At 41.8% G+C, this 25,525-nt stretch overlaps 1 protein-coding gene and 1 long non-coding RNA gene across 10 annotated transcripts in view; one reads left to right on the top strand and one right to left on the bottom strand.

Moving 5' to 3' along the window:
• Positions 1-25,525, bottom strand: part of MAGI2 (membrane associated guanylate kinase, WW and PDZ domain containing 2) — a 1,693,309-nt gene that overhangs the window by 12,801 nt on the left and 1,654,983 nt on the right. For 4 of the 9 annotated variants that reach the window (XM_060196334.1, XM_060196336.1, XM_060196335.1 and 1 more), the window contains one exon: positions 6-731. The exons of 1 other annotated variant lie outside the window; for it this stretch is intronic. In XM_060196334.1, the coding sequence (XP_060052317.1) occupies positions 52-731 (680 nt within the window). In that variant the 3' untranslated portion in view covers positions 6-51. Of the gene's footprint in view, positions 1-2; positions 732-25,525 lie in introns of those variants that run through there. 4 more of the 9 variants (XM_060196337.1, XM_060196338.1, XM_060196340.1 and 1 more) reach the window with 2 other exon arrangements.
• LOC132539909 (uncharacterized) lies at positions 725-16,377 on the top strand. The gene is made up of 3 exons (XR_009551196.1): positions 725-2,562; positions 12,368-12,466; positions 13,997-16,377. It is a non-coding gene; the product is annotated as an uncharacterized LOC132539909 (long non-coding RNA).

The following is a 25,525-nucleotide window of genomic DNA, read 5'->3' as shown; positions in this document are numbered from 1 at the left end:
GCCGGGCGGCCGGGCGGCCGGGTGGCCGGGCGGCGGCGGCAGCAGCGCGGTTCACCAGCCGGCAGCCGAGGCGCCGGGTTTCAGGGCGCCCGGCAGCTTGTCAGAGCCAGGCACCTTCCAGGGCCCCGGCGCCACGGCGGCCTTGCGCTGGGGGGCGCCCCCTGGCGGCCTCGCTCCCGGCCGGGGACCCCCGCGCGCGCCCGCCCTGCCCTTGGCCTCCCGCGCGCCCGGGCGCTCCGCCCCGCCACCCCCGCCCGGGCCCGCGAACGCAGGCGCGGCCCCGGCGCCTTCCTGCCGGCCCAACTGCGGGCCCGTCGCGGCGCGGGGTCCTTCTTTCCCGCCCGCAGGCCGGGCCGCGTCTGTCGTTTCGGTCGCCGCGGCGCCGGGCGCCCTGGCCTCAGAGGAGGGCCTGCCGGGCTCGGGCCGCTCCTGGCCGCCGGGCGCCTCCTCGAGCCTCGGCCGCGCGGCCCTCCGCGGGCTCGCCGAGCGCTCCCTCTGCTGCTCCCCGAGGCGCTGCTTCTTCTGGCCGCCGGCCGAAAGCTCCTTTGGTTTCCTAACGTCGTGTTCCCTTTTGATATCCCAAGTTGGGTCTGGGCTTATCTGGTGGGAAGGGTCGGAGGGTGGGGCTGGATGTGATGGAGAGAATGGAGAGAGGACGTCTTCGAGGGAGGCGCCTACTTCCGGCTGACCTGCGGCGGCGGCAGCGGGAGGACTCCGGGAGCGGGGTTCGTCTGCGGGGCAGAAGCACAGGCGTTAGCGGCCGCGCTGCAGTTTCCGCGCTCCTGCAACCTCGCTCCACCCGGGACGAGAGCAGGCCGCCAGGGCCGCTGCTTCGGGTGTCCCCACACAGCGTGTCCCCCACCCCACTGCCGAGAGGGCAGCCGCGCATCCCTCACCGGCCTCACTCCACCCGTTCTGCCCCACATTGGTGGCTCAGGGCGGTCACCGAAGCCGTCCCACTCCCACCCCCCGAATTTCCTGGGGCGGGGGCGGGGGGCCATCAGGTCAGGCCGTCCTGTGTGGACATCTGTCCTGATAGCTCTTGAACAACAGTGGTTCTCAAACTAGTTGACATCTGAATCACCTGGGGTAGTCGTGAAACATACAGATTACCCGGTGGCCAGACCCAGAGATTTCTGTAGTAGAGCAAGGCCTAAGGATTTCTCGGCTATTTACTTATTCATTCCCTGTTTTCATCTCCAGGGCTTTACCAGTACAGGCTGATTTTTTTTTTTTTTTCTGGAGAGAGAGAGAGAGAGACAGACAGACAGACAGAGACAGAGACAGAGAGAGACTGACTCTACAGCATTGAAGTTTAGTTCAACGTGTTAGACACTTGACTCCAGCCTGGGCCACTTACATGGCAAGGCAACACACTAAGTGAGCTATTTTGCACACCCTTCTCTGTATTTTAAACAAGGCTCCCAGATGATTCTGGAGATGGTTCAAGAACCAAACTTTGAGAAACACTGGTATGAATTAATCTGGAAGAAGTTGGGAGAATGACCATCTCAACCATTAGGTGTCACTCAAAGCAAAATTTTAAGCTACCAACAGATGTTCTTAAGAATTTGGATAAATTCACCTAATAATATTCATTGTTGTTTTGTAGACATCTTTGTTCTTAATTCTTTTCAGTCGTTAAGATTATAGAAGGGCCAGAAAGAAAATAGTCTTAGTTTCAACACTTATTTGGGGTTTAAGATCTCTTTACTTAAAAAAAAAAGATTTAACACACTTTACAAAAAGTACATAAAAGAGAATGACAAAACTAAGAAATGGATTGTTTAAAGCAATGACTTGTCAGAAGCCAAGTATAAGGATGTGTTAGGAATCTGAGATGAATTAGTTACTACTATGATCACTAATATTACTCTTGACTTTATCTTTGTTAAAGCAAAATTAAAGCAGGGGAATCCAATATAGTGAACCCTCAGATTTTTAAGGAGTGTTCCAAGGACTTCAGAATCCTCAAATTTGGGCATATACCCGAGGGTGTAAATTTTTTCCCATAGAATTAAACCCACACTAATATCTGAACAGAGAAAGTTCCTCTCTAAGATTCTGTTCCACACATTAACCTCAGAACATCTGATCCAAATTCTTGCCTCTGTAAAAGGTTATCAGAGGTCCTCAGGCATTCATAACCTGTGGATATCAAGGGTCTTCTGCTTTATTTAAAAGTTGAATATTTTATCAAGTACTTTTGATGCTAATTTATAGAGATAAGGAAAGAGGGCAAGTGGGATTGATCAATAATTCTAGTTATGTGTACAATAACACATCAATTATATAAAAGTTTCTCATTGAAATGAAGTTTAAGTGGAGTGCTTAGAACACAATATTCTCTCTCTTCTCTCCATAGACTGATACTTATTATCATATTCAAATAATGAGAAAAAAATCGGAGAGACAAGCATAAGAAAACTTGAAATCTAATCTTGCTTCTGGCATTTACCAGTGATGTGATTTTGGATGAGCTACTCAATTTCTCTGACCTTTTACATCATGGAGATAAAATGTCTGCCTCGTGGTCTTATTCAAGGGGAAGAGAACCTTGTGGTGAGAGAATGATTTTTCTTACACAATGGAGCCATATTTTTCTTCTGTGACCCACTGACTACCTATATATGGACTAGATTCTAGAGGAGGCCAAACTAATACTCTTGACTAAGTGCATTATGTCAGTCATTCCCGTAGGCTATGATTCTTGAATGCAGTTTTGCTGTATCTTGAATATCTCTGGTGACTTCCAGGACTTTTCTGAAATCCCCGTATCCTTGTGTATTTGATGGAAATTGATGTACTTTTGATCTAGTCAGTTATAAAATATAAACTGGTGAGCGGCAACAACCCCCCTAACATAGGAAGATATGGTATAAAAGTAGTTTTCCTCAGGGTAGTTGTACAGTGGCAATTTCTTTCTTTTTTTTGCAATTGTTTTAAAAATTTTGCAATTTTTTATTCTTTATTTTATTTACTGCATAGAGACAGCCAGAAATTGAAAGGGAAGGGGGTGATAGAGAAGGAGAGACAGAGAGACACCTGCAACACAGCTTCACCACTTGCAAAGCTTTCTTCCTGCAGGTGGGGGCTGGGGGTTTGAACCTGGTTCCTTGTGCACTCAACTAGGTGCACCACCATCCGCCCCACAGTGGTAATTTCTAACTTAGAGCATGCTGATAATGTCACACTGTAGAAATTTGTTTTTCCCACTACTATACCACCTCTATAGGTCAATTCAGGCCCCAAATTACTTGAAATACAGAGAGGTTGATATTAGGATATCATTTTCTGAAAAAAGGAATTGAAGAACAGAAAGGTTAAGTGACTTGACTAAGATTACAATGGGGCAGCTAGAAGTAAAATATTGGGTTTCTTTACTCTTCACTTATTGAGAAAATTTTCCTTGCAAATAGGATCAAGGCAGGTGAAATGGACATGCTCAGTGACTGCTGTTGACCAAAGGAACTAGAACCTTTCAGTGAACAATAATTTATTTCTGAATATCTTACTTGTAATGATAAACCAGAAAGTGAAATTATTCAAAATACAAAAAATAAAAAAGGCAACCTCTTCATGTATGATGATTTCTCCAGTGTTTATAGTTCATTAAATACTTAGTAACAATAACTAAAAACTAACTAAGAGTATTAGAAAAAAAAGAATATTAGCCAGAAATTAAAATGAACCAGATCATGTAAAATGATTTAAAAGGTAGATAATCACATATGTGGTTTAATAGTGTTTATTTTTCTGGACAAGAAACCTCCCATTTTCATGCTGGGAATAAGCCTGCAAAACTCTGGAAAGCAAGGCCAGGCAGCAGATAGTCCTTATCCCTTTGTTCTGTCATCAAGGTGACATGAACTTGGGTGATAATGAAGAGTTCATCTCTAACATTTTATATTCTAAGTTTCATGGAATCTTGACACAGAAAAGCCAGAAGAGTTAACCTCATTTAGTTCTGTTTTCTTCAAGCCCTGTCTTCCCTGTCTCCACTCATCTCTCTTACTTTCTCTTTCTTTTGCTTTGAATCTGACTATGGATTCAGATTAAAGAATGCGATCATGCAATTTATTTGTATGGGATAGGTAGAAACAGACTTCTATGGCAAGAGGGAACTACAAGTTTACATAAAAGCCTATAGTATGGGGGGGGGGTCGGGTGGTCGTGCAGCGGGTCAAACACATAATGGCGTGAAGTGAAAGAACCAGCACAAGGATTCTGGCTCAAGCCCCTGGTTCCCTACCTGCAGGGAGGTCACCTCACAAGCAGTGAAGCAGGTCTGCAGGTGCTTATTTCTACACCCCCCCCCCGTCTCCCCTCTCTCTCGATTTCTCTCTGTTCTATCCAACAACATCAACATCAATACCATCTATACGGACAACAATGAGGGCAACAAAATGGGAAAAAATGGCCTCTAGGAGCCCTGGGTTCATAGTGCAGGCACTGGGCCCCAGCAATAACCCTGGAGGAAAAAAGAAAGCCTATAGTATGGTATTTCTAGTCTACTTTCTACTTTTATGCCTTAAGCTACTTTAGATAGTGTATTTAGGTTCATATTCTAAAATTTTTTTCATTTTCTCAAAAAATTGATAAAGATATAATTGAAATTGAATATTAGTTATTACCAATTACATGATCAAATAAAATTCTTTTCACAAAGTAAAAAAAAAAAAGAATATGGTCATGTTCATTTATGAAGTAAATGCTCATCTTTTCTGAGATATTTCTGGCTAGAATCAGAAGCAACAAGAGACTCATCTTTGAAAGATGAAATTAACCATGCAAATATGCTGGGATTTCTGCAGCCTTGTGGTCTAAACATTGTCTCTCATGTTCAATGACTAAAGCCAGAAAGGAGACTTTTTCTTTCTTTCTTTCTTTCTTTCTTTCTTTCTTTCTTTCTTTCTTTCTTTCTTTCTTTCTTTCTTTCCTTCCTTCCTTCCTTCCTTCCTTCCTTCCTTCCTTCCTTCCTTCCTCTCTCTCTCTTTTAAAACTAATTCCTCTGCCTGTCTTCTGTCTGCACCTTAGTGAAACTGCTTGTGGCAAGGTCACCAGCAGTATCTGTAATCAAATTCATAGGTCACCTTGCAGTGTTCATCCTTATATTTCTCTCACATCTCACACAGGTAACTACTCCCATAAACAAACTGAACACTTACTGTCCATAATATTCCTATCTTTTGCTCTTTATTCTAGCTCTCTGGCAGTTCCTTTTATACATTTTGAAGGTTGTTCTCTTCTTCATCCTCCTCTACCTACTCATCCCCCTACTCTTGCTCCTGTTCTTCTTCCTCTTTTTCCTCCGCCTTCTGCCTCTTATTTGGCCTCTAAATGTTGGCACTTTTTAGGTCTTGGTCTTAAGTCATTTTCTTTTGTTAGTCTTTCCTTGGTATCCTCATCTACTGATGTAGCTTTTGTATAACAGCACTATTTCTGGGTGTCTGTGCTGAACTCTGTGCTACCAGTTCTAAGCTCATGTAGCTGCCTCTTGGATATCATGTATCTCTTCTTGGATAATATATTAGCATCATCAGTTTGGCAGGTCTTCTCAAGGCCTTGTTTCCCTATATTAGTTAATGACACAGCGACCACGTAAGAGTTGTCCTTGATCCTTTCTTTTCCTCACATTGCAAATACAGTCCCCTGCCAAATTTATTATTCTTAGCATCAAATATATATGCCTGTCAACTTACATTCACATTCATTTTCACTACCCTAGATCTAGATATAAGGCAACGCCTGAAGGATATAACCTGTGTGAGCTGCTCATGATACTGACACTGTCACTGACAAGAAGGCTACCATGTGGTCTTATTAGCACAGTAGCTAAAAACAAATCAAAACACCTTAGTGGTAGTTACAGACAAATTTCAAAGTGAATGTTAGTATTGTTCAGGAAAAAGAAGCTAAATGTAGTATTTGTGAGCCACACACCTGCAGAGCTCAGAATCCAGAGCAATTAGCCTCGCTACTACATCTAAGACATGGGCCTGTCAAAATGTCGTTTCTCACATGGGCTACTATAGTAATCTTATCTTCTCTTTATTTCTACCTTTGCTTATCTCCACCGATTGTCCATGCAGTATCTCCATGACAGACGAAATCATGTTATCCCCTTGCTTAAAACTTTTTTAAAAAATATTTTTTATGATTTTACTTATTAATGAGAAAGGAGGAGAGAGAAAGAACCAGACATCATTCTGCTCAGGAATCAAACTCAGAATCTCCTGCTTGAGAGTCCAATGCTTTATCCACTGCGCCATCTCCCAGACCACTGCTTAGAAGTTTGATTTGTTCTCACTGCTCTTGGATGGAAATACAAAATTATTAACATGGCTCACAAAAGACTATATGATTTGGCTTCTGCCGGCTTATTCAGCAACATTTCTCTTCCCTCCTTATTCTCCAACCACAGTGGTCTCCAGTTAGTTCCTCAAACACACCATGATACACTCTGTTCTGGTACAGCACTATTGACTCCTGTCTGGAAGCCCCCATGAGCTTACTCTTTGCTCCAACCCCCCAGCTTGGCATGACAGGCTCTTTGTCATTTTTTAGGACTCTTAAGTATCACCCCAGAGAAACCCAATCCATAGCAGATAGTTTAATTTCAAGAGTTTTGTTTTCTTTCCTTGTAAAGCTCATAATTTATAATTATATATTTGCTTACCTATCTGAGCAACACAAAACTCACTACTATCAAAATATAGATTACAAACTTTATGAGGCCAAGGACCACACTGGTCTTGTTTCACACTATGCATTTAGTAGGTAGTACAATGTTGAACACAATATGTACTAAATGAATACTGGATGAATAAATAAATTGATTACAAAAATTCAGTGGAAGGCTTGAGACAAGTGCTTACCTGAAGAAACACTTAAGGGCAAAAGACAATTTAAAGAATAGTCTGTCAGATAGATGGTAACTAAATTGATTGTGGTAGTCACTTTGTAATATGTATATATGCTTATGCCAAGTCATTTCATTCTAGACCTTTAATGTACGCAATGCTATATGTCAATTATATCTCAATAAAACTGAAAATAAAGATCTCAGTAAAGATAAAGTAAATAGGGGGAAGCAAAAGATAATCTCTAAAACAGATTTATATCTTATTTTCATCAGTTTTGAAGAGGAGGGTAGAAGTGGAGGAAATATCTGTACTTGAAAGAAAGAAAGTAAGTGGGAAGAGTGCAGAAGAAAGATATCAGAAATAGAAAACAGATCATGAAGAGTTTTTGGCTTCTATCAACGAAGAAGAACAAAGAGGAACTTGGGATTCCAGAAAACGAGGCTCCCAAATTTAATAGATGTTCTTTTCCTTGTTAACAGAATCACCTAAAATGACTTGCCCAAAAAAGGTCTTATTTCCCAGGTAATCAACCAGCATGCAAGTGTGTGTTCAGGTGAATGCACAGATGAGATAGACCCTGAATATCTTACTCTTCGTTGGAGGAGAAGCATTCTTCCAAATTTGGATCAAGTTTCTTTCCCTATCTATTGTCAGCTCAGACCTATTTGGATCACTCCTAGAGAACAGTCTTATTAATAGCACAGTTAATTATTTTTAGCATATATAAATATATATTATACAGACACATACACACACCATTATCTTTGAATTAAAAGATATACAATATTAGACAATACACAATATACAATATTATTATTACACAATAAATTACCTCACAGAAGTCTAGCAGTACTGAAAAATAAAATTAATTTCTTTATATACCCAAGATAAAAACATTACTACTGTGTTTCAGTGGATGCTTTGTTTTATGGAATGTAGCACAAGTGACAATAATCAGACAGGTAACCCACTAGGAGTAAACGGCTTATTACAGTAAATAAGTATAACTATTATTGATTTTCTTATCTCCTGCAGATTTGAATGCAAGAGAAAAATGTGACAAGAACTAAGGAAGAGTTTATAAATCCTGCACTGAAGGGCAAGGAGTCCCTTTAGAAAAGGGCCAGAAGGGAGTTGGGCCGTGGGGTAGCGGGCTAAGCGCAGGTGGTGCAAGGTCCAAGGACTGGCTTTGAACCCCTGTCTCCCCACCTGCAGGGGAGTCGCTTCACAAGAGGTGAGGCAGGTCTGCAGGTGTCTATCTTTCTCTCCCGCCTCTCTGTCTTCCCCTCCTCTCTCCATTTCTCTCTGTTCTATCCAACAATGACGACATCAATAACAACAACAACAACAAAAGGGAATAAATAAATATTAAAAAAAAAAAAGGGCCAGAAATTGTTGCAGGGGAAAACTGGCCTTTCTCCTATCCCATACTTCATCTAAGAGCTGCTGACTTACACTTTGGGCTGCTTAGTCCTTCAAGTCCAGAACAGTATTTACACTTCTTTCTGACTTTCAGTACAGAGCAAAGACCTAGAATCTAATGATTGCCTTTTGTACGAGTGTGTTTGAACAGGTAATGATAGCATTACCAGCATTAGCATGGCTGAAAATGGCAACCGTTAACATTGACTCAGGTGCTTACTAGAAACTCTTCTGAGCTCTTGGAATATATTTTCTTACACTAATACATGTAAACTTGTACCTTCTACTGATGAGTAAACTGAGGCACAAAGAGGGTAAGTGACAAGGCTACACAGCTGTTAGGCAATGGAACAGGGCTACTGAGTACTCTAGCTCTGGCTTACGGTGGTACTGGAGATTGAACCTGGGGGCCTCTGCGGTCCCAGGTTATTGTTATCTCTGAAACCCTGAATGACTTTTTGAATTGGGTGATGTTCTAAACAAGCTCAGCTGAGACAGCATTGATAGACTTCTTTGATACACACTTTTTTGATTGAGAAATAGGTTTCCTCTGCTCTGTTGCAGTATGACAGAAACTTCCATCTAAAGTAACTGTCAGACACAGATTCATTATTATTCCAAACAGAGACTTCAAAATGTCATTTGTCGATAGTCAGGCCTTGGTGCAGCAGGTTAAGCGCACGTGGTGCAAAGCGCAAGGACCGGCATCAGGATCCCAGTTCGAACCCTGGCTCCCCACCAGCAGGGGAATCACTACACAGGTGGTGAAGCAGGTCTGTAGGTGTCTTTCTCTCCCCCTCTCTGTCTTCCCCTCCTCTCTCCATTTCTCTCTGTCCTATCCACCACCAACAGCGACATCAATAACCACAACAATGTTAAACAACAAAGGCAACAAAAAGGAAAATAAACAAATAAATAAATAAAATGTCATTTGTCTTTGAGTCTTGGTCATAGAAGGACAATCACCATAATTAGTACACTGATTTGTGAAAATGTAGGATACATGAATTAGAATCCCAAAATAATGAAATTAGATTTCTTAAGGACAGAAATATTAACTTTAAAAATATTCCTCATAGTGTCATCCCTTGAATGTGCATTGAATTTAAACTATTACTTCTAGAGAGATATTGGAAACATTGAGTGAGGTGAAGACACAATTACTTTCAATACTCAAATGAACAAAATTATTCCTTAAAAGATATCCTGGATTTTGGTGTTTCTTGTAAAACCTTTCCTGTTTGAAACTATAACAGACTGATTTATAAAATACCAATTCAGTAAAAAAAAAAAAAGGAGAAGAAAATACCAATTAAAAATATTTTATTCTAATTTAGGAAAATATCAAAAGGATTAGAGTAGATCAAAGAGCAATAATGTGAAATCATTTGGTGTTCAAAAGAAAAATCTTTTAAGGATGTTTTCAGACTAATGGCTCATTTGGATCTGCTCAGCCATCACTAAGGTGATTGCTTTGTAACAAAATACAAATAAGACAAAAAATGTAAATTAAATGTTCAGAACACATGATATGATTTTGCTTTGCTCTTCCTGAAGCATTTTTTTTTTGCAGTTTGGAGACTTTGTTAGTGGTCTGCAAACAAGTACTTGTTTTGTTTTTATTACCTGAAAGATGGAAAGTAGGAGTTATATGCATTAATAGATATGGTCACTTAAAAATTGTGAACATATCTGCTTACTGATAGTTCACATTTATATTCATTTTGAAAGCACAATCAGAGTTGACACAGTTACTTCCATGGTTGAAAAGGGCAAATCTTAGATCTAGGGGATCTTTTTTGTTAAGTTTTATTAACTTATTATTTTTAATGAGAAAGAAAGAAGATAACCAGAGCATCACTTTGGCATATGCAACACATAGGACTGAACTCAGGATCTTACATATGTAAGTCCTGAGCTCTGATGTTGAGCCATTTCCTCAGCTGTCTTGATGGTGCATTTAATAGTGGAGCTGCTGTTTTTTGAGTGTTTAACATGTACTAAGTATGGTGTGGTATCACATATGTTAACTTTTACTCTTCATATAAGTACCAGGAAATTATTTTCTACTGTCCCCATTTCACAGATGAGGAAACTCAGGCTTATATGAAGTAAGTGATCTGGCAGGGCCATTGACTATAAAACTCCAAATCCAAGCCCAAACTATCTACCCTAATGCTTTTAAATTTTTCCCATATCCGGATACATGGAGAAAAAGATATTTAAGGATATGTAGGTGGTGCATCTTGTACAGTGCACACATCACCATACATGAGGACCTGGGCTTGAGCCCCCAGTTTCCACCTGCAGGAGGGAAACCTCACAGGTGGTGGAGTAATGCTGCAAGTCTTTCTTCTCCTTCACCTCCTCCTTCTCCTCCTTTTCTTCCTCCTTGTCCTCCTCCTGGCGCTATGTGTGCTTAATCTGCTGTGCTACTGCCAGGCCCCCAATATTCTGCATTTTTTAAAAAGGGAAGCACAGCTGTTGGATTTTGGGAACATCCTATTATGTTACCATATTTCATCAAGGTTATACTGAGACCTTTTTTTTTTTCTTTCTCTATCTAGTTTTACTTTTCTAGACTTTGAATTGTCTATGGCAAGTGGATGGCTGCCATAGATTCCCACACCCTAGGGTGGTAATGGAGGAAGAGAAAGCATAAAGCATGAAGTTTATATTTTGCTCAGATCAGGAGTCCCTGGTCTGGGGACTTCTGTGTAGGTATTAGTTTTCCTCTTTATGTTCCATTTAGCCTGCTTCTGAAACTTTATGAGCTCTTCATTCAGCAATAAATCGTGACTTTCTTTATCCTATTCTTCATCAGGTAGGTGTTTGTCACTGCCTGGTACTTCTGATCAACTTCATGAGTTGGGCACTAGAGGAAAAACCTTTTTTGGAAGCTTAAGGGCAACATGAACCTCTATGCACTTAAAAAATTTATTAATGACTTAGTATTGATTTATAAAGTTATCAGGTAACAGGGCTGTAACTCCATACTATTCCCACTACCAGAGTTCTATATCCCCATTCTCTCCATAGGAAATTGTAGTAGTTCTCTTCTAAATATTTATTTTATTTATTTATTCCCTTTTGTTGCCCTTGTTGTTTTATTGTTGTAGTTATTATTGTTGTTGTTGTTGTTGGATAGGACAGAGAGAAATGGAGAGAGGAGGGGAAGACAGAGAGGAGGAGAGAAAGATAGACACCTGCAGACCTGCTTCACCGCCTGTGAAGCGACTCCCCTGCAGGTGGGGAGCCGGGGTTCGAATGTAGTAGTTCTCTTAAGGTCACAGACATAGGCTAACTATTATTTCTGTAACTATCGATCTATATTTATATATATTCCCCCCTTTTTTTGCTATGGTCCTCCCTTCCCTTCCTTTCTAAGTCACACCTACACCTATTGCTACTTCCAAATGTCCTTCCACCTGCATATCAGATTTCAGGCTCAGAGTAAAAAAGAAAAAGAAAAAAAAAAAAAAAGAAAAAAACCTAGTGTAGTCACAGGCCCTTTGGAATATAACTAAAATATGCCTACTAGCTATCTACAAAATGGAGGACCGCCCCCCCCCCCCAACTCTTCATCTGCACTATTCCAGCCTTTAGGTCCATGATTGGTCAACAATTTGTTTGGCTTTGTATGTTAACTCTCGTCAGCCACCAGGTTCCAGATGCTAGCAGGATGCCAACTAGACTTCCCTGGACAGACAGCCCCACGGATTTATCCTGGAGCTCTGCTTTCCCAGAGCCCCACCCCACTAGGGAAAGAGAGAGACAGGCTGGGAGTATGGATCGACCTGCCAATGCTCAGGTTCAGTGGGGAAGCAATTACAGAAGCCAGACCTTCCACCTTCTTACACCCCACAATGACCTTGGGTCCATACTCCCAGAGGGATAAAGAATAGGAAAGCTATCAAGGGAGGGGATGGGATACAGAGTTCTGGTGGTGGAAATTGTGTGGAGTTGTACCCCTCTAATTCTATGGTTTTGTCAGTGCTTCCTTTTTATAAATTAAAAAAAAAAACACCAAACAACAAAAAAATCCAAATGTCCTTCCTTTTTTCCTCTTCTCTCTTCAGGTCTTGATGGAATTGGAGTTCAGAGCCCTCTAGTCATCTTCCCCTAACATTTCTCCCCCTCTGGGAATATGGACCAAAATTCTTTTTGGAATGCAGAAGGTAGGAGGTCTGTCTTCTACAACTGCTTCTCTACTGTGCATGGATGTTGGTAGGTCTATCTGTACCCCCAGCCTGTTTCTATCTTTCCCTAGTGGGGGCAGGGTTCTGGAGATGTGAGGTTCTGGATGAGGTTGTCTGCCCAGGGAAGTCAGGACCTCCATCCTTTTTTTCTTTTTTTTTTTAATCAAAGGTGTCCAGCAAATATCTCAAGTCTCCTAGGGCAGGCAGCTTGGTGTTCTAGGCAGAACACAGGAATGGCTGGATGGTTTGGTGTTCATATACTTAGAAAAGAAGGCAGGGGTGGGGGAGATAGCATGATGCTTATGGAAAAAGACCCTCAACTCTGAGCCTTAGGGGTCTCAGGTTTAATCCACCCATATCACCATTTGCTCGAGCTGAGCAGTGTTCTGGTACAAAACAAAAGCAAAAGCAGAAACACAAACAAATGAACAACAAAACAAAACCAAAAAAATACAAAAGGAAGGCAGGGCATTTTAACTTGTTTCTGTAGAAATTGCCACCACCTTCTGGTACAGAAGTACTTGCTCAGGAGTTGGACAGTAGCGCAGCGGGTTAAGCGCATGTAGCACAAAAGTCCAAGGACCGGTGTAAGGTTCCTGGTTCGAGCCCCCAGGTCCCCACCTACAGGAGAGTCCTTTCACAAGCAGTGAAGCAGGTTTTCAGGTGTCTATTTTTCTCTCCCCCTCTCTGTTTTTCCCTCCTCTCTCCATTTCTCTCTGTCCTATCCAACAATGACGACATCATCATCAACAACAATAATAATTACAACAATAAAACAAGGGCAACAAAAGGGAATAAATACATATATAAAAAAATACAAAAAAAACTGCTTGCTCAATCAGGCCTAGCTCAGTGTATGACCTGGGCTATGGAGCACTGGGACCTGACCATGTGCAGAGACTTGAAAAAGTTCTTTCCCCCCAAAATTCAGCTACTATTTACTGAGCTTCTTTTGTTGTTGTTGTTCTTATATGTCCCTATGAACTGAAAACCTGTGGGGGAAAAAATCACTGTTTCGGTCCTCATGGATCTTACTATCTTTTTTTCCCCCCCAAAATTTTTATTCATTTTTTAATGAGTGAGAGATACAAAGAAACAGATATTAGAGAACTGCTCATCTCTGATTTATGGTGGAGCTGGGAGTTGAACCTGGGACCTCAGAGGATCAGGCATTAAAAGTTTTTGCATAAAATATTATGCTGTCGGGAGTCTGGCGGTGGCGCAGCGGGTTAAGTGCACGTGGCACAAAGCGCAAGGACCAGTGTAAGGATCCCGGTTGGAAACCCCTGGTTCCCCACCTGCAGGGCAGTCGCTTCACAAGCTGTGAAGCAGGTCTGAAGGTGTCTATCTTTCTCTCCCCCTCTCTGTCTTTCCCTCCTCTCTCCATTTCTCTCTGTCCTATCCAACAACAACAACATCAATAACTGCAACAGTGTTAAACAACAAAGGCAACAAAAGGGGAAATAAATAAATAAAAAAAAAACTAAAAAAAATATGCTGTCTCCTCAGCCCTTGGATCTTACTATCATGGTGGAAGAGACAGAAAATTACTAGACAAGTAGGTAACAGAATTCCTGGGTCAATACAGCTAGGGAATGTAAGGTAAGGCAAAGAGATGGGGAGTGACACGGAATGCTCTTACAGACACAGTGTTTATGAAGGAAGGGCTTGTATGATGAGGTGACACTAAACAGTGATGTGAATGAGAGGAGAGGATGGTGTGGACATCTAGGGTAGGAGCACTTTAGGCAAAGAATGAAATAAGTGTTGAGAGAGATCTTGATATGATGGAGAAATGGTATGTTGGATTACGAGGAAGAACGGGATACATATGAGATCATATGAGTCTCAGCAAGGAGTTTTGACTTGATCTTAAGTGCAGTGGATGTGATTGTATGGTCTCAAATTGTAGAATGGTATATTAATAGGCCAACAATGACAGCTATGTGCATAACACACCATAGGTGGAACCAGGAAACTTTTTTTTTTTTTTACCACTATTGTGGTAATGAAGATACTAAATGATGGTGGTTTAGACTAAGGGAGTGATGGAAGTAGTGAGCAGAGGCTAGATTCAGGAGATGTTTTAAAGATAGACTAGATTGGACCTCCTGAGGGGACTGTCTTTAGGGGATGAGGAAAAGAGAATAGCCAAGGTTTCTTTTTACATTTATTAATTAGAAAATATAGTGACCTTTATGAATGCCTGGGCTACCACTGGAACTCACATATGTAAAAGGCATGCTTTCCAGGAACTCACAGTTTACAAATTCAGATTTTTAGACCCCTATAGGCAAATATAGAAGCTGTGAAGTGGGAAGGGTAGAATAGTCTGGTCAGTATTTGAAGCTTTAGTTGTAGTATGAAGGTAGAATAAGAATTACTAGATGCAGAAAGGCATGTGTGTGTGGGAGGGGTGGGGAGTGTATTCCAGAAAGTAGACCAGCAAACACATAGCTCAGCAGTTTTTTTTTTTTTTTTTTTTTTTTTTTTTGGGAGTGGTAAGTAGTGCCTGGGGTACTGATGCAATAAAAGCCTGGACAGTCAGGTTGGGGAGATTCCTGGGATCAACTAGGGAGTGAGAACTTCACTCCAGAGAGAGTAGTGATGACTGGGTATATAGTTCAGTGGTTGTGGAGCCCCAAACAAAAACAAGTCAGACACAGTGGTGAGCTAATGAACTTTTTAGGCAGGAGAGAGACAGTGATAGACTCTTCTTACCTAATAGATGAGTCAATTCACTGACTGTGAGAAACCAGTGACATTTGCCCAAAAACGTTAAATACATATTATCTCAATTGGCTGACCACATTGTTTTTAATTCTGTTATGGACAGATTAAATTTCTTTTTCACTTACTGATATTGGCAAGCATACACATGCTCACTCTTTGGATGGAGAACTCATATTAGTTTTGTGGACAATTGCTTTTTATTGAAAATCTGTTTACTCTGTCAGACACTAACTGCTGGAAATTCATCACTGACAAAATGACATCCTTGCCCTTGTGAAACTTGTTATATGAAGTTGACACAGAATAAGTGATTTCAAATTTGATGTATCATCAAGAGAAAAGTTAAAAAAAAAAACAGTTATAATGTGCATAGTGGGGGAACAAACCTCACTTGGAGATTCATAGAGGACTCTCTCTTGATGAAATGGTCTAAAGACCAGCTTGGCTATAATTTTATTATTCACAGCAATATTGTCCTCTATTTTCTAACAATTAACCTTTCTTTCAAGTATTTGCTTGCTTTCTGTTTTAAATGGTGCCCAGCTCTTGTCTTCCTTGAAAAGAACAACTGACATCTCTTACTTTCCCATGCCCCAAACTAAGATTTCATTATTTCCAGAATTCCATGCAATCTTGACTTCTTTGCTTTCAGTCATTCACTCACTCAGAGAAGACTCCAGATTGTCATGATTAAAACACCAGAACTAAGATGTTACACATGTGCCAACTACTGTATTTTACTGTTGACTGTAAATAATTAATCCCCCAATAAAGAAAAGAAAATATCCACCAGAAGAGAGGTGTGGAATGATAACATAAAAATGAAGATGAGCTCCTTTCTTTTCTACAACATGCGAAGGACTATGAGTCTACTCTGTGGGTGGTGGAGAAGCAGAACAGTTTTGGAATGTAAATACCAGACATGAGAAAGAGAATTGAGATCTAGCATTCATGCAGTGCATATTGAGATTCATATGTTAGCTTTACTACTGACCAGTTGTGTGACTATGGGCCCAAGTTGTGTACCATCTACCTAGGCAGGGGTCATGAAAAGTAAAACGACTCATCCCCACACCTATGGACATCAAATCTTTGATAAGGGGGCCCAAAGCATTAAATGGAAGAAGGAGGCTCTCTTCAATAAATGGTGCTAGGAAAACTGGGTTGTAACATGCAGAAGAATGAAATTGAACCGCTTTATCTCGCCAGAAACAAAAACCAACTCCAAATGGATCAAAAACCTGGATATTTAAATAAATGGTGCTAGGAAAACTGGGTTATAACATGCAGAAGAATGAAATTGAACTGCTTTATCTCACCAGAAACAAAAATCAACTCCAAATGGATCAAAGACCTGGATATTAGACCAGAAACAAATACTTAGAGGAAAACATTGGTAACACTTTCCCACCTACACCTCAAGGACATCTTTAATGAAATAAACCCAACTGCAAGAAAGACTAAAGCAGAAATAAACCAATGGGACTACATTAAATTGAAAAGCTTCTGCACATCCAAAGAAACTATTAAACAAACAAAGAGACCCCTCACAGAATGGGAGAAGGTCTTCACATGCCATACATCAGACAAGAAACTAATCACCAAAATATACAAAGAGCTTAGCAAACTTAGCACCAAAAAAGCAAATGACCCCATCCAAAAATGGGCAGAGGATATGAACAAAACATTCACCTCAGAGGAGATCTAAAAGATTAACAAACATATGAAAAACTGCTCCAGGTCACTGATTGTCAGAAAAATGCAAACTAAGACAACATTGAGATACCACCTCACTCCTGTGAGAATGGCATACATCAAAAAGGACAGCAGCAACAAATGCTGGAGAGGCTGTGGGGACAGAGGAACCCTTCTGCACTGCTGGTGGGAATGTAAATTGGTCCAGCCTCTGTGGAGAGCAGTCTGGAGAACTCTCACAAGGCTAGATATAGACCTTCCATATGATCCAGTAATTCCTCTACTGGGGTTATACCCCAAGGACTCCATGACACCCAACCAAAAAGAAGTGTGTACTCCTATGTTCATAGCAGCACAATTCATAATAGCTAAAACCTGGAAGCAACCCAGGTGCCCAACAACAGATGAGTGGCTGAGAAAGCTGTGGTATATATACACAATGGAATACTATGCAGCTATCAAGAACAATGAACCCACCTTCTCTGATCTTGGACAGAGCTAGAAGGAATTATGTTAAGTGAGCTAAGTCAGAAAGATAAAGATGAGTATGGAATGATCCCACTCATCAACAGAAGTTGAGTAAGAAGATCTGAAAGGAAAACTAAAAGCAGGATCTCACTAAATCGAAAGTAGAGCACCAAAGTAAAAACCCAGTGGTGAGGGGTAGACATGCAGCTTCCTGGGCCGGTGGGGGGTGGGGGTGGGCGGGTGGGATGGGACACAGTCTTTTGGTGGTGGGAATGGTGTTTATGTACACTCCTAGTAAAGTGTACTCATATAAATCACTAGTTAATTAATATGAGAGGGGGAAAATTAATTGTATGTCTCGAAGTTTTTAAAACACAGACTGAGTCTTCTTAATATATAGGTTGTGTATTTGATATGCAGACTCTCTCAAAAGCCTAGACCAAGTAGATCAGAGGCAACCAGTGCACAGCTGTTTACAAGATACTGGGTACTGTACAGCAAACCCTAACAAAAGGACTTTTCAAAGTTAACCCAATTACCAAATAATGTGATGATAACATTAACTATCCATTGTCTTTTTGAACCCCAAGACAGCAGGAACCTCACATCTCCAGTATAGAGCCTATATTTCTCCCAGTCCTGGAACCTTAGGATAAGGCCCACTTTCCTGTATGCCTCTCCCAATCCATATCAAATAATATTGCACCTGCCGATCACAACCTAATCAACGCAACGATTGCCACCTCAACATGCTTCAGCTCAGACTGTGTCCAGAGACTTCAGGTGTGGAATGACAACCCTTCAGCTTCATTACTCGGGTGAGACCTTTCCTTTCATAGTATTCTCTAATTCCATCCCAGGTGGATCACTTTCTAACAAAGTCCCAAAACCTAAATATAGACCAGGTTCTGTGAGAGAGAGCATATGTTCACACGTATCCATAAACTACTGCAAAATATATACCTGAAAGCAGAAGTACACTAGAATTTGCAGTGAGCACCCCCCCTCAAAAAAAAAAAAAAAACTTCCTCTCCACTATTCCAACCTTTGGGTCCATGATTGCTCAACAATTTGTTTGGCTTTGTATGTTAACTCTCTTTTCAGCCACCAGGTTCCAGATGTCATCAGGATGCCGGCCAGGCTTCCCTGGACTGAAGACCCCACCAATGTGTCCTGGAGCTCTGCTTCCCCAGAGACTCACCCTACTAGGGAAAGAGAGAGGCAGACTGGGAGTATGGACCGACCAGTCAACACCCATGTTCAGCGGGGAACCTATTACAGAAGCCAGACCTCCCACCTTCTGCAACCCACAATGACCCTGGGTCCATGCTCCCAGAGGGATAGAGAATGGGAAAACTATTGGGGAGGGGGTGGGATAGGGAGATTGGGTGGCTGGAATTGTGTGGAGTTGTACCCCCCCCCATCCTATGATTTTGTTAATGTCTCCTTTCTTAAATAAATATATAAATAAATAAAAGATACTTCTAGGGCTGGGAGATAGCAGTAGTGTTTATTCAAAAAAGGCTCTGAAGTCTCAGTTTTAATATCATCACTACAGTAAGCCAGAATTCTGGTGAAAACAAATGAACAAACAAAATAAGTACAAAGAAGAGACTTTTATTGGGGATAGGCAGGTGGCTCGTCTGGTTGAGCACACGTTACTGTGCACAAGGACCTGGGTTCTAACCCCAATCCTCACCAGCAGGAGTCAAGTTTTGCTAGTGGTTAAGTGGGGCTGCAGGTCTTTCTTGCTCCCTCACCCTCCTCATCAAGTTCTCTCCATCCTATCAAAAAGAAAGAAAGTTCTGATAAAGGGTGAATGTGAATTTGTGTTGCTGCAAAGGTTCAGATCCTCCTAGGAACAAACTGATGGATATCATATCCTGTAGCATCCAGGGCTCCTACAGAATGGCTGATTTTAAGCAGACTTTGTTTCAATGTTTGTACAAGATAAGGCTTTTCAATAGAGTCCCTTAATCAGAAAGAAAATGGAACTGAGAAATGCTGGAAACACTAGTTGACTAAAGCTCTGTTTTCCTATCACTATGGATGGTGATGTATCAGGGCTCTGGTGTTTCACAGGTCTATGCACTGTAGAGAAGCCCTCAAGCACCAGTAGCCCCTACTGAGCTTGTAGGAGCTATAGCCTAGGGGAGGACTGCATGCAGGCAGGCAGGGAGCCAAAGCTACTTGGGAGAAAGCTCCTCTTGGTCAAGAGCAGGGGCTTGTGGGAAACTGTTGGCAGGGCCACAGGCTTAGATATGAAGGTGAGATTTGTACAACAGCTCCCTTCTGCTCAGTATCTATTTACTAAGGACGTAGGAAATGGTTCAGTGTCATTTTGGAGAGGCCTCCCTCATAGGTTGCTCACAGTACTTAGTTTCTATCCCAGCTCCTTTGCTCTTCCACATTTCCAGGAGCTTCTTTGTGAGTCTCTCTTCCTAGAATATAGATTCTCTTAGGCAGGGACTGTGATCTATCTTGCCCACTGTGGCAACTTCAGTCTCTAATGCAGTGCTAAGCACATATAAAGTGTTCAATAAATATCAGCCAAATGAAGAATGGACAGGTCAGAGACGATTCATTTTCCTTTCCTGAACACAGGGTCACAGCCAAATGTAGTTATTTTGAGAAAAGTGGAGCAACCTGGCATATTTAAATAAATGCAGTAGCTTATATAGCTATGTCTGTGTTTATTATATATGATGTCTTTTGATGTTATAAAACATTCCTTTAAAGTTCATTTTATTAATGTATTACAGAATAACAAATGCAGAGTGTTAGACTCTGTGTGAAATTTGTAGGAAAAATCTTGCCCCTCAAAGTGTCATCCATGACCCAGCAGTAACCAGAAGCTAGATATGCTGAATCTCAGGCTCCAACTCCAGGACTGCTGAATCAGAATTTGTATTTTGACAAACTCTTCAAGGATTCACAACACTTTGAGGTTTGTGAAAAATTTAAGTTAGCTTTTTTTTTTTTTTTTTTTTAACCAGAGCACTGTTCAACTCTGGCTTATGGTGATTTGGGGGACTGAACCTGGGACTTTGGAGCCTCAGGCATGAGAGTCTGTTTGCATAACCATTATGCTATCTACCCTCCACCCTAAAAGTTAGCTTTTAAGTGAGATCATTTTGTGAATTGTGGGGCAAGTTTACTGAAGCCAAGAAAAGAAACAATAGCTTTGACCAGAGTGCAGAAGTGAATGAATAGTTCCAGTAGGATAGGAAATTCTACTATTCACAGGTTAACTTTGGCTTTTAAATCTTAAAGAAAGACTGCTGCTTAGTTAAATTGCTGGGTGTGCTGTATTATTGGTATGGTCACCAAAGAACTCAGCTGAACTACATTCAGAATAGTCCCCAGCTCTTACCTATTTCAGGTATGATTGGAAAGAGGACAGCTGAATGATGTTAACAAGTATTGTGCTTTTTAATTTATTTTTATTTTTCCCTTTTGTTGCCCTTGTTGTTTATGTGCTTTTTAATTTTTACAAAGGATTCTAGTTGGCATTCAACTTTCAGCTATAGAGTACTTACAAAAGTAAATTAGTTAGCTATTTTTATAAACAACTTTGGAGTCTGATTATTGAGGAAATACATTCCTTTGTTTGTCAGTAGTTCAGAAACAACAGTACCTGGACCCTCTTGTATTTTTCCTGGGGGAAGAATTAAAATGAAGATAGCTCTCTCCTGAAAATCTGAGTTACAAAAAAGAAAAAAAAAATACCCCTCAATTCTCTGAATTGTAAATGTGATCAGTGGTGGGGAAAAAAAGTGGTTTGATTTCTCAGACTTGAATCAATGCAATAAATAAACATTTACTGAGTGCCTAACGGTGCCAGCATGGGGGAGTGACTGGGATTCAAGGACTAATGTTATCAGATTCCTGCCTTTAATATGATTATGAGACTTTGGTTTATCCAGAACAAATCACTTCCTAACCTGGTGAAAACCCTGGAATTCTCTCTTTAATCAATTTACTCTGGGTCAATAGGACAATCAATGGTAATGAGAAAGTCTTGTTCTTTTTTGTCTAGAAAATTAAACCTTCTCCCCAAATGTCCCCAACCACTGATCCTCAACGGTGAGGATAATCTTGCTTTTAGCTTGAGCAGGTTGGTATTTTTATTCTATGGGCCTCCACAGCAGAAAGAAAAATCATTTCTGAAGCTTCCTCATTTGTTGAATGTGCCTGGCACATTGGTGCTAAATAGGCAATACATCTTAATAAATGGAAATAGTCGCCCATGGCATGATCTGATCGAGTCTTTAAACAGTCACTTTGTGTTGACAAAGGGTAGGGTGATTATACCAGAGGAATTCAAAAGTGCTTTGAACAAATGAAGTGGAGAAATTGCTTGAAAAATGTGGAGGGGTTCTTTCAGGACAAAGGACTTCCTTCATTCAAGGCTCAGCTTTAAAGTCCTGAGGCCCCAGAGGAGGCATCATTAAGATGTTGATAATTCTTTGGTGTCACTAGGTGGTGGTGGGGTTAGTGAGGGAGGTAGGTACCTATGACCACATAGAGGCCATTTTCCCCATTTTTGTTGCCCTTGTTGTTGTTTGTATTGTTATTGTTGTTATAGCAGTTGTTGTTGGATAGGACAGAGAGAAATGGAGAGAGGAGGGGAAGACAGAGAGGGGAAGAGACAGACAGCTGCAGACCTGATTCATCACTTGTGAAGCAACTCCCTGGCAGGTGGGAGCCGGGTGCTTGAACCGGGATCCTTACGGCCGATCCTTGTGCTTTGCAACATCTGCTTTTAACCCACTGCTCTACCGCACGGCCCCCATGATCTGTGGCTTTTTAAGTCTGCAGTTCTGAAAGAGGAGGCTCCTATCTACTTACAGGTTGAGAGACAACAGTAATATGTGGGTGGAGCCATTTAGAAGGCAGCTTCCAGCACACGTGTACATGTTCTAATTCAGACATTAGACTTGAGCAGGGAAGTAATTAATAATAATCATAATAATGGGAGTTGGGCAGTAGTGCAGCAGGCTAAGCGCCCGGGCTCCCTACATGGAGGGAAGTCGCTTCACAGGCGGTGAAGCAGGTCTGTAGGTGTCTTTTTCTCCCCCTCTCTGTCTTCCCCTCCTCTCTCCATTTCTCTGTGTCCTATCTAACAACGACGACATCAATAACAACAACAGTAATAACTACAACAACAATAACGACAAGGGCAACAAAAGGGAAAATAAATAAATATAAAACATTTAAAAAATTGTATATATGGACTACCTCTTGGCACACCCATCTGGGACTTGTGGGTGGGAGCTCTTTCTGTATATACTTTTCAAAGGAAAGCGATTCCTTTGCTTTACCTTGCAAGCAGGGAGGGGTTACAACTTGATTCTAAGTCTTCAGAACTCTCCCTCCCCTCTCCCCAGAGCAGAGCAGGATGAGCAGAAAGGAGAGCTCCATGTCTCCCCACCGGTCAAAGGAGGGGCGAGCGCCCCCAGCGGCATCACTACCTGCCGTAGCTCTCCAGTCCCCAGCCCCCAGTCTCTAGTCCAGTCTACCTGTGTAACTGAACCTTGCAGGACTCAGCACTGGGGTGGGGGAAACAAGGCGTGGCGCTTCATTACACTCCTTCCTCATCTTTCCCGGGGATGGTAATGTTGTCCCCGGAGGGATTCAGATGGCAGCACCTAGACTGGAATGGGAGTCCCTTACACTTCGAAGCCTGAACTTGGGTCTCAGCTCAGGATGCCTGCGAAAATCCCTTGGTGAGTTACAGCTGATGACCAGCCACCTACCACACTGACGATAGGGCTGAGATTCTTTCTTTCTTTCTTTCTTTCTTTCTTTCTTTCTTTCTTTCTTTCTTTCTTTCTTTCTTTCTTTCTCTCTCTTTCTTTCTGTCTCTCTCTCTCTCTTTTTTTTTCAATGTAAAAATTCTGACTTTATTTTTTTTAAATTTTTTATTTAAGAAAGGATTAGTGAACAAAAACATAAGGTAGGAGGGGTACAACTCCACACAATTCCCACCACCCAATCCCCATAACCCACCCCCTCCCATGGTAGCTTTCCCATTCTCTAGCCCTCTGGGAGCATGGAGAAGGTGATTCAAATATGCATGCAGCGGCCCACCCACTGCCTTAGCACCAGCTAAGCTTGGAACAGCTTGCTGGTAATAGCAATCACACTATATACTTTGTCATTTGAGCAGTTTAAGGACCCTTTAGGTTTGCCTGTTGGCACCTCATTCCCTGCTCATTATGGTTAGACACAGGAATGATTGGTAATTTGCACTGAAATAAACGACTTAACCGCTAAGGGCCTGATTAGGAAAGTGTTAATCTTTTGAGAGATCTTTCAATAGTCCATGTTTCCAAAGGCACTAGATAAATAATTACAGAAGAGCCTCAAAAGGATGAGCTGAGCAGGTTGGAGAGGCAGCTTATTGCTTCCTGCCTATCACTTGAGACCCCTCACCCCCTCTCAATAAGTCACCTTGCTAAAGACTTAGGGAGGGTGTGCTAGTGGGGATAGCAACAGAACTCAATCTCTGGTTTTGGCATCGCAGACATGTTTGCTTTGGGCCACAGACCCTGTGGTTTCATGTGAGAAAACACTGCAAGAAAACGCCCCCCAACAACATCCACTCTGGGTCCCCACCAGTCACACGAGACTATAGTGTGTCTGGGAGGATTCTTCTGCTTTAGACCTAACATGAAGCCTCCTGAAATAACAAGAGCTCCGAGAGAATAAAATGCAACACAACACACAGGAAAGGCGCCTTCAAAATAGATTCATGTTTGGGTGAATGATGAACTAGTGGGAACTTCCTGAGGCCTGAAACATCACAACCTTTAGTCAGAGAGCTGCAAAGCTATTCACTACAGCTCCATCAAAGGAGGTCTCGAAACTTTACATCAGGCTCAACCTGACGCTGTTGACTGGCTACGGAAGAAGGGCAAACACTAGAAGAAGAACAGCTCCATCAAGCTGGAAACTTAGCACCTTAAAATGCCAACTGACAGGATGAGGTTAGAATCTACCAGATCCATGCCTGCCAATTCTCTGAGTAGTTTGTTTAATGAGTCTTTTAAAAATAAATCTTCCTTTGTTGATCCAAGTTGAGGGCAAATTCCTATAGGGGGCCCACAAAGGGGTCTATTTTGTTGTTCCTGATAGAGATGACCGGTAACAGGGCGAGAGAGGGATTTATTTGAGGTCTAGGCCCATCATGTGTGTTCGGGAATCTCAGTTTAACTCTCTTTTCAGCCACCAGGTTCCGGATTGCTAGCAGGATGCTGACTAGACTTCCCTGGACAGACAACCCTACCAATGTGTCCTGGAGCTCCGCTTCCCCAGAGCCCCACCCTACTAGGGAAAGAGAGAGGCAGGCTGGGAGTATGGATCTACCTGTCAATGCCCATGTTCAGCAGGGAAGCAACTACAGAAGCCAGACCTTCCACTTTCTGAAACCTACAGGACCTTGGGTCCATACTCCCAGAGGCTTAAAGAATATGAAAGCTATCAGGGGAGGGGATGGGATATGGAGTTCTGGTGGTGGGAATTCTGTGGAATTGTACCTCTCTTATCCTATGGTTTTGTCAGTGTTTCCTTTTTATAAATAAATAAAAATAAATAAATCTTCCTTCCTTCAAATTCTCTCAGAATCCCACTCTGAGAGGCAAGGCTACTCTCTGAAGAAAAGGAAGAGGTTTGACGTGGGGAGAAATGAAGTGTAGCTGTGAGGCTGGTCCGAGAGGGAGACCCAAGCTGGCCGTTCTGCTCCTACTAGTTTCAAAGGTGAAGGATGATTCCATCAGAATGGATAGTTAGTGGCCTAGGGGTTAGCACAGTGGGTAAAGTGTTGGACTCTCAAACATGAGGCCTCAAGTTTGATCCCTGGTATGACACATGCCAGAGTTATGCTCTGGGTCTCTTTTCTCTCTCATTAGTAAATATGTAGAGACAGAGAGAAACTGAGAAGGAAGGAAGAGATAGAAAGGGAGAGAGAAAGAGAAACCTGTAGCACTGCTGCACTGCTTGTGAAGCCTTCTCTCTCCCGGAAGGTGGCAACTGGGGGTTTGAACTTGGGTGTTTGCACATGGTAATGCTTGTATTATGCTGGGTGTGCCACTGCCTGCCCCACATCTTTTTCCTTCCTTTCTTTCTTTCTTTCTTTCT

This window comes from Erinaceus europaeus, chromosome 8 (genome assembly GCF_950295315.1).
Source record: "Erinaceus europaeus chromosome 8, mEriEur2.1, whole genome shotgun sequence".
NCBI lineage: Eukaryota > Metazoa > Chordata > Mammalia > Eulipotyphla > Erinaceidae > Erinaceus > Erinaceus europaeus.
Note: the sequence above shows the minus strand (reverse complement) of the source record. Positions and strands in the feature narration are given on the sequence as shown.